The 9,043-nt window shown below is 37.3% G+C and overlaps 1 protein-coding gene across 2 annotated transcripts in view; it reads right to left on the reverse strand.

Moving 5' to 3' along the window:
• Positions 1-79: 79 nt before the first annotated feature.
• The window catches only part of LOC107593335 (receptor-type tyrosine-protein phosphatase C-like), a 26,466-nt gene continuing 17,502 nt past the window's right edge, over positions 80-9,043 (reverse strand). For both annotated transcript variants that reach the window (XM_016283020.1, XM_016283022.1), the window contains 18 exons: positions 8,052-8,154; positions 7,917-7,948; positions 7,724-7,827; positions 7,541-7,631; positions 7,374-7,441; positions 7,151-7,187; positions 6,813-6,910; positions 6,573-6,698; positions 6,321-6,478; positions 6,072-6,207; positions 4,138-4,284; positions 3,931-4,021; positions 3,655-3,785; positions 3,379-3,513; positions 2,590-2,712; positions 2,339-2,505; positions 2,116-2,251; positions 80-981 (listed from right to left, as the gene is read on the reverse strand). In XM_016283020.1, coding sequence (XP_016138506.1) covers positions 694-981; positions 2,116-2,251; positions 2,339-2,505; positions 2,590-2,712; positions 3,379-3,513; positions 3,655-3,785; positions 3,931-4,021; positions 4,138-4,284; positions 6,072-6,207; positions 6,321-6,478; positions 6,573-6,698; positions 6,813-6,910; positions 7,151-7,187; positions 7,374-7,441; positions 7,541-7,631; positions 7,724-7,827; positions 7,917-7,948; positions 8,052-8,154 — 2,171 coding nt within the window. In that variant the 3' untranslated portion in view covers positions 80-693. The remainder of the gene's footprint in view (positions 982-2,115; positions 2,252-2,338; positions 2,506-2,589; positions 2,713-3,378; positions 3,514-3,654; positions 3,786-3,930; positions 4,022-4,137; positions 4,285-6,071; positions 6,208-6,320; positions 6,479-6,572; positions 6,699-6,812; positions 6,911-7,150; positions 7,188-7,373; positions 7,442-7,540; positions 7,632-7,723; positions 7,828-7,916; positions 7,949-8,051; positions 8,155-9,043) is intronic.

The following is a 9,043-nucleotide window of genomic DNA, read 5'->3' on the forward strand; positions in this document are numbered from 1 at the left end:
TGACACGCTTTTGCTCGTGTTTATTTCACCTGTTTGAAGCTTATAGCGAGGTAAGACACAACAGCTGTATTGTTCAAGCTATCCTTTATTCTTTTTTTGTTAAGTTACATCTGCTTAAAGTCAAATACGTATTAAGCGAATCGGGGGGGAACTGTGAAATGAAAGACAGTTTGATGACAGCCCTGTAGTGCAAAATCATCTTTGCCATTTTTTTGGTTGTTCTCGAACATAAAAACACTCACTTCCATCAAACATTTCAGGCACTATAATTTAGATGCAATAAGGCTGTGCTTTGATACAGTTTCCAAACTAAAAATAATAATTAAAAAAAACCAGAAAATATCGTCTGTAAGGTTATATTACAAATACATTCAAAACGCAATTTGATAGCCTAAAAATCAAACCATAAAGCAAATCCTTTACACATGTGAATAAACAATATCAATATGCACCGATTTCACACAAACAGCATCATTAGCCTATACAGAAAATCCATACCGAAACCTGAGGCAGAAACGTACGCTTTAATGGATCAGTCAGATCCTAACCCGAATTCTCCACAAAAAACTCGGATCTAACATTTAATGTACAATGAAACTCAAATGTAACACAAGAAATCAAAAGCATTAAAAAAAAAATCACTCCTTGACACTTGGTGTCAAATTGGCGAAAATATTTTAGCCCCCAAAATGCTTAAAGCTCTACGGTGGCGGCAGGGCCGTTGGTGGTGCTGGGTTTCTCTCCCTCTGCTGGTGGAGCCTCAGCAGTGCTGCTCTCCTTGGCTTCCTGCTCGCTGCTCTCTGCGGATTGGCTCTCTTCCGCCTCCCTCTGGTCAGCACCGGAAGGGCTGTTGGGCTCGTCGAGAAGCGCCGTGGTTTCGTTGATGACCTGCGTGGTGTCGTTTGCCGGTGGCGTCTTGACGGCGCCGTTTTGCACCGGGAAAGCGCCCTCTAGAGCCGTGTAGAGGAACTGGTACTGCTCCTGTGAGGAGTTTAGAAGTACTTAAGCATTTTAACGTGCAACAAAAGACTAATATGATTTGTTCATGGATTGTTTATGAACTTGTAGGGCCTATGTGGTATGTATTTGCAAACTACACTTAATTTGTGTTAAAACATCTTTGAAGTCACCTTTAAGCGGAAGATTTCACATTTGTGACCGTGGACCACATAAGGGTCGATTTATTGAAATTGAGATTTATGTGTCATCTGAAAGCTGAATAAATAAGCTTTCCATTGATCTATGATTTGTTAGGATAGGCTGAGATACAACTATTAGAAAATCTGGAATCTTAAGAGTGCAAAAAAACAAAATTCTAAATATTGAGAAAATCGTCTGTGAAGTTGTCTAAATTAAGTACTTAGCAATGCATGTTACTAATCAAAAAGCAAGTTTTGATATATTTACGGAAGGATATTTACAAAATATCTTCATGGAACATGATCTTTACTTAATATCCTAATGATTTTTGGCATAAAAGAAAAAAAATCGATAATTTTGACCCATACAATGTATTGTTGGCTATTGCTACAAATATACCCCAGCGACTTAATTAAGACTGGTTTTGTGCTCCAGGGTCACAATTAGCAAACATTAGCAAAGATATACAGTTTGAATAAGCCCATGCTAAAATATGAATAGTGTAAATCATAGAAAAGGATAAACAAGGGTCATAAAATATTCTACAGTAACAATGGAAATCCCAAACTATTTTTTTCTTCCAAAATGGTACAGATCAGTATTTTAAGGAAAGTACAAGATGATTAAGTTTTTCCACTCTTCTATAAACCTTAGTCCGGGTAGCGCCAAATGTAATTTTTGACAGGAATGAAAATGAGGATGTAAGGGATAAGTTCAGTCATTCAATGAATTGTACCATTAAAAACATACCGAGTTGTCAGCCGACAAAATATTGAATTGATGAAAACGTCATAAAACTGTTTTTAAAGTTGTGGGTTGAGAAAAATTACATGAGCTAGGATCTTTATACAGTGTGTGCCATTGTAAAGCTGCAAATTTAACCCTCACACAGCCTTGTTTTCACCTGCGTTAAATTCAAGATAGCATCTAACCTGACTAAGGTATATTGTTTTTATAAACAAAGCAAGAACTTACGATTGTTTCCACAATCCTCTGTCTCTCCTTGCGCAAGTTTTTGATTACGTGAAAGACGTCCACCAGCTTCTCTGTGTATGCGCTGTCCAAGAGGTTCCATAAGGCACAGAAGATTCCGGTACGCGACGATCCATTGCTGAATTGAAAGTTTACGGAAGTTTAAAATCCATCAATCCATCCACCCATGTCTATCAGGAAAACAAACTGGTGTTGATGGACTTACTTGCAATGCACCACCATGGGGATGTTCCGGTTCATTCTGCTGTTGTCATAATTGCCGTTTTCTCTGATGACCCTTATCATCTCTATTAACTCCTGAGCGTTCTCCGGAAGCTCACGGCCTTTCCATTTCAGGAACTGGTACTGATCCACCTCTAAGACGTCTGTCTTCTGTTACAGGATTCAAAACGGATTCATATGTCTGCAGATAATGACGTCACAGATATTCATGCTGAGGAGAAGGACTCTGCTTACCTTTGTGGACTGTATTTCCAGACGCCGTCTCACATACATTGGAAAGCTTTCTGTCTTTTTTACCTCAATTTCCATGTCTCCGAATGTTTTCTTTTCATCTCCCCAGTACTGATAGCAATAATCCTGAAACAATAAAAAATAAATATGGGCTGAAAAACTAGGCAGAGATCAGTCAATTGCTTTGTATGTCTGTCTTTCTGTCTGTTTCTCTGTCTATCTCTGTCTGTCTGTCTGTCTGTCTTATCTATTTATCTATCTGTGTCATCTATCTCTGTCTGTCTGTCTATCTATCTATCTATCTATCTATCTATCTATCTATCTATCTATCTCTCTGTCTGTCTGTCTGTCTGTCTGTCTGTCTGTCTGTCTGTCTGTCTATCTATCTATCTATCTATCTATCTATCTATCTATCTATCTATCTCTCTGTCTGTCTGTCTGTCTGTCTGTCTGTCTGTCTGTCTGTCTGTCTATCTATCTATCTATATCTATCTATCTAACTGTGTTTGTCTGTCTTGTCTGTCTGCCTATCTATCTATCTATCTATCTATCTATCTATCTATCTATCTATCTATCTATCTATCTATCTATCTATCTATCTATCTATCTATCCTTTCATCTGTCAGTCTTTCCCTTTGTCACTCTTTTTACCCATCTTTCTGTTGTTCGATCTATTCGTCTGGCTATCTAGTTTTACTGCTTGTCTGTCTGCATGTCTATCTATCCCTCAATCTCTCTGTCTGTCTGTTTATCCATCTCTCTCTCTCTCTCTGTTATTGTGGGAGGTCGTACATTGCCGTCTTCTTGGCAGTCTGTGAGCATGACCAGTGTTTTAGTTTGTTGCTGGTACAGCATGAGCAGGAACTCTGCCGTCGTGTTTGGTAAAGGCCCCTGTGCTGCGATCAGACTCTTGTGACACCAGTAGCCCTGTTGGAAAGCAATAACAAGCATATTTGATTCATATTTACATATTCCAATCTATTAAACAATTTCTCATTCACTCTAATAACTGTATTAAAAATAACTATATATTAGATAATATAAATTCAAGAGAATCAAGTTTTGTACAGCAATGAATGAGGCGTTGATGTATTCATTAGATTCTTCTTCCTCATCTGATGAATACTCGTCCTCATCCTCTGGATCACTGGTCTGGTTGCCCTCAATGTCCAGTCTAAACAGGACTCTGTTAAAGTCATCTGGAACAGAAATGCTCACTGGTAACTCATCTAATGCTATCTTATAACGAAGAAGTAAATTTGTGTCTGTATATTATATATAGATTTGTAACATGCATTTGAAACCAAGATCTACAGATTAATAAAGTTGGTGTTGGTCACTGACATGGGATAACATCTGAGTAGCGGTTTTTCTTCTTGTTGTCCTCGCTGCTTCCCGTGTTAAACGTTCTCCATTTTTTAAATTTGGGCAGTTTCTTTATAAAGGAAAGCAATGGGAAAACATGCTGCATTAACAATAAGATACACACAGTACAGGACATGTCAGTGTCCTGATAACCAATCAGCTGAAAATCAAAGAGGGATGACAAACCTGGAACTCCATTTCAAGCAAACTGGGGTCACTGCCATCTTTCTGTTTGAGAGTGTTGAGCGCTGAGTGGAATTCAGACAGTGAGATCTCGGTCTCTCCAAACTGGTTGTGCTCAATCAGAGCAGTGTGGATCAGTATGTACTGGGCCTATCACAATCAACAACACACACAGTTAAATATGCATAAACGCATCCAACAAATGTAAAATAAAGGGTGTTACAACAGAATTTAAAAGTTTTAAAGTGTAAAATAAAGGATGTTTTTAAAAAATAAAATAATGGGTGCTACATTGGCCAGCTTTGGTCACGCTAAGGAACAAAAAAATACCCAATATTGAGAAAAAAAAAGATATACAGTATATATAAAGGAATGTATTTATGGCTTAAAGGGTTAGTTCACCCAAAAATGAAAATGAGCTTGTGTTTTACTCACCCTCGAAACATCCTAGGTGTATATGACTTTCTTCTTTCAGACGAATCCAGTCGGAGTTATATAAAAAATTGTCCTGGCTATTCCAAGCTCTATCATTGCAGTCAGCAGGTGTTGCAGTTGAACAGTCCACAAGTTGTCAAATAAAGCTCGCGCATCCATAATAAAACGTGCATCACACGGCTCCAGGGGGTGAATAACGGCCCCCTGTAGCGAATCCATGCATTTTTGTAAGAAAAATATCCATATTTCAAACGTTATAAACACTTTTCTCTCACTTCCGTTATCCGTCATACGTGGAAGGCGTTCTGGCGGATGACGTAGTACATCGGCGTTGCGTGATTAGTGACGAATGCGAAGAGAGAACAAAACAAAACGCCGGTCACGAATTAAAACTACAAACCGAGGATTTGCAAAGAAAAATGTCGGAGGATTTCGATATAAACCAAGAGGAGACTGGTTTTCCTTTGCTAAAGTAAGGAAACTTTGCTTCCTTTGCTCCTATAAACAAACTCGTGAGACTAGCATATCTCAGAGGCGCGCGCGCTGTCCATACATGCTGCGTCATCCGCCAGAACGGCTTCCGTGCATGACAGATAATGGAAGTGAGAGAAAAGTGTTTATTACATTTGAAATATGGATATTTTTCTTACAAAAATGCATGGATTCACTACAGGGGGCCTTTATTTACCCCTTGAGGCATGTGTGAGGCACTTTTATTATGGATACGCGCGCTTTATTTGACGACTTTGGACTGTTCAACTGCAACACCTGCTGACTGCAATGATAGAGCTTGGAATAGCCAGGACAATTTTTAATATAACTCTGACTGGATTCATCTGAAAGAAGAAAGTCATATACACCTAGGATGCTTCCAGGGCGAGTAAAACACAAGCTCATTTTCATTTTTGGGTGAACTAACCCTTTAATATTTTTACAAAAACATATAAATGTTCAATTAACTTTCCATTAAAATGTAAATTTTAAGGATAAATTCAAATATGATTTTTGCATATTTAGCTCATGATTAGATTTAACACTTATATTTAAGATTTTTTAAATTATATTTAAGATTTAAAGAAAAGATTTTTAGCATACATAGGTTTAATTTACATGTATATACACAAATGCAAATGTAAATGTAAATGTAAAAATGTAAATTCTAAATACTACAAAATATTTGACAGAAATTTTACATAGGTATTTTTAAAATGTTTATTAATCTTAAATGACTAAAAATGAATGACCAATAATTGGACATTTTATTTAAATAAATGACTTAAAATTAACTAATTAAATAAATATTCAAATATTTAAATAAACTGCTAAATACATATTTAAATTGTTAACAAAATACGTATCATCATTAATTATATATAAAATAATTTGAAAATGATTAGAATATAACATCTAGACCAATTTGGGCTTTTTAATAATACCTACTTCAAATTTGGTGTGATACACCAAATTTATTACCAATAAATCAGTGAATAAAATCAAATCACCTCCACTTGAACCATGAGGCAACGCTGGCGACGTAGTTTTGCTACGTATCCATAGATATCCACTCTGCCCACTGCCTCGAGAGATTCAATCATTGCATCAATGCCGATATATGTTCCTGTGCGGCCGACCCCTGCACTATAGAAGATACAACAACATTCACATTAAGCTTTATCCACTCCAAATGACCCTTTAGTCAATGACCTTTTTGATACCAAATGCACATAATAATCCCTACAGCCCTGTCTTACCTGCAGTGGACCACAACTGGGCCACTGAAGAAGTTCTTGAAGGAGTTGACTCTTCTCCTGAGCTTCAGAAGCAGGCAGGGGTCTCCAGGCACACCATGGTCAGGCCAGCTAATGAACTGGATATGAGTGACTTCTCTTTCTGAGGCCTTCTCTCGCTTCTGTACACACACACACACACACACACACACACACACATTAAGTTAAAACCATCTGAATGAAGCACATAAGAATAAGCGAACCACACACACTTACATTGTTCAGGATCAGATGGCGTATGGTGTAATCAGGGCAATGTTGCTCAGATCGGATTTTCACCACAAAATCGTCAAAAATCTCAGTCTCTCTGTCCAGAGATGGCCAGTACTGAGCGCATTTGATCTGAGAGGACAAACAGCAACAGTGAGTGGAAATAATGAACAAATAACTAATAAAATGTACAAAAATATAAATAAATACTATAAAAAAATTCTACAACACCGGACCAAACACAACCTTGTTTCCTTCCTCACAACGGGTGACCATGACAATAATGGATGACTTTTGCTCCCAAACCATTTGCCAAAAGTCACAAACAGTCTCATCCTTGGGTCCTGGAAAACATGTCCAACAAAAAAATAATAAAAATCTAGCCATTGTTTAAACTTCAAAAATGTTCACTTTTAATAACCTTAAATGTTGGTGTAAACAATTCTGCCACAATTTTGATGGTTATCAGGCAATAGTAATATAGAATGTTGGGTAAAAGTGTACATTCATTGGCCGCTTTAAATGTGGCTTAGCCAATCACAATTTAGAATCATAACCATCCATTTAATAAGAGGATTTTTTACCTTGGGCTGCAATGTATTTCTTTGGCTCTTGATATCCCTGTAAGGGTTAATGAGTTACAGTACGTTAACAATTAAATAAATAAATATTATTTAATTGAAATGTTAAGTATAATATTGAAATTGTATTTAAAAATGACCTCCATTAATTTCAATAAAGTTAATTAATTAAAATTAGTTGAGGTAAACAAGCATGATATATAGCTAGAGGATAAATGACCCATACCTCGATAAAGCTGGCATTGATGTAGTCGTCTTCGCCTCCAGCTGAGAGAGTAACCCGATTATAGTCATCTGCAAATTCATGCACAAAATGATCAATTCTCTGACTGAAATATGAAAACTACACAAGGAACTGTGGGTAAACTGATTTCTTCATGAAGGGATATTTACAAGGCAGAATGTCAACGTAGCGGTTCTTGGACTGGTTTTCCTGTTTCTTCGCTTCTTTGATGGTGTAATTGGAGAAAATGCGGGGAATGCTCTGAGGAGAAGCAGAATCTGAATGTATTTCTCATTATATTAAAACAGTAAATGCAGCTTCTGCAGATGAATGGTATAGAGATTGAGAATCACCTGAAACTCATCCATAAACAGACGGCTCTCATCAGCGATCTTGCTCACGTAAGCTTCCACCAAACCCTCGGCATAGATGGGCTCAACTCTGCGCAGCGGTTCTGCTGGAGGACATGAGACATCAGATAGTTCTTCTAAAATCAATTTACTTTCGAAATAAACATGAATTGATTGATTGGAGCAAATAACATACGAGTAAGAGGAATCTCTTCATCTTCAGCACTCCTGTGGTGAGAAATCCCATCAGAAACATAGTTACACATTTATGCTAATGTTAATCCATTAATCCTTTTATGCCAATTGAAAATAATCAATTTGACAAACTGACCGTTTTCTTTTGAGCAGGAACATTTTGTATAACACAAAAAGGAGCGCAAGTGACGTCACAAGGATGAGGAACACCAAGAATCCGATGACAGCCTTATCATTATCTGAGAGAAAAAAAAAACTTCAGATTCTAGACTGTTATTCTGTTCTATAACTATATTTATACAGTAACATTTTATTAGGGTAAATGTGTCACTAGTTTGTTTTAATATTATTTAATTATATTTCTAAAAATGGAATTACCTGTTTGAGCAATATTTGACTTTTAATACCCAGTCAACACGTGAGATCATGCGATGATCACAGTGACATCCCACGATCCTCATACTGTGATCCTCATGGTGTGAGTAGTATATGAAATGATTGTGAGTTCACCCGATCCTCATACTGTGATCCTCATGGTGTGAGTAGTATATGAAATCATTGTGAGTTCACACGATCCTCATACTGTGATCCTCACGGTGTGAGTAGTATATGAAATCATTGTGAGTTCAAACGATCCTCATACTGTGACCCTCACGGTGTGAGTAGTATATGAAATCATTGTGAGTTCAAACGATCCTCATACTGTGATCCTCACGGTGTGAGTAGTATATGAAATCATTGTGAGTTCAAACGATCCTCATACTGTGACCCTCACGGTGTGAGTAGTATATGAAATCATTGTGAGTTCACACGATCCTCATACTGTGATCCTCACGGTGTGAGTAGTATATGAAATCATTGTGAGTTCACACGATCCTCATACTGTGATCCTCACGGTGTGAGTAGTATATGAAATCATTGTGAGTTCACACGATCCTCATACTGTGATCCTCACGGTGTGAGTAGTATACGAAATCATTGTGAGTTCAAACGATCCACATACTGTGACCCTCACGGTGTGAGTAGTATATGAAATCATTGTGAGTTCACACGATCCTCATACTGTGATCCTCACGGTGTGAGTAGTATACGAAATCATTGTGAGTTCAAACGATCCTCATACTGTGA

The sequence above is a fragment of the Sinocyclocheilus grahami genome, unplaced genomic scaffold (assembly GCF_001515645.1).
Source record: "Sinocyclocheilus grahami isolate Dianchi unplaced genomic scaffold, SAMN03320097.WGS_v1.1 scaffold169.1, whole genome shotgun sequence".
NCBI classification, from domain to species: domain Eukaryota; kingdom Metazoa; phylum Chordata; class Actinopteri; order Cypriniformes; family Cyprinidae; genus Sinocyclocheilus; species Sinocyclocheilus grahami.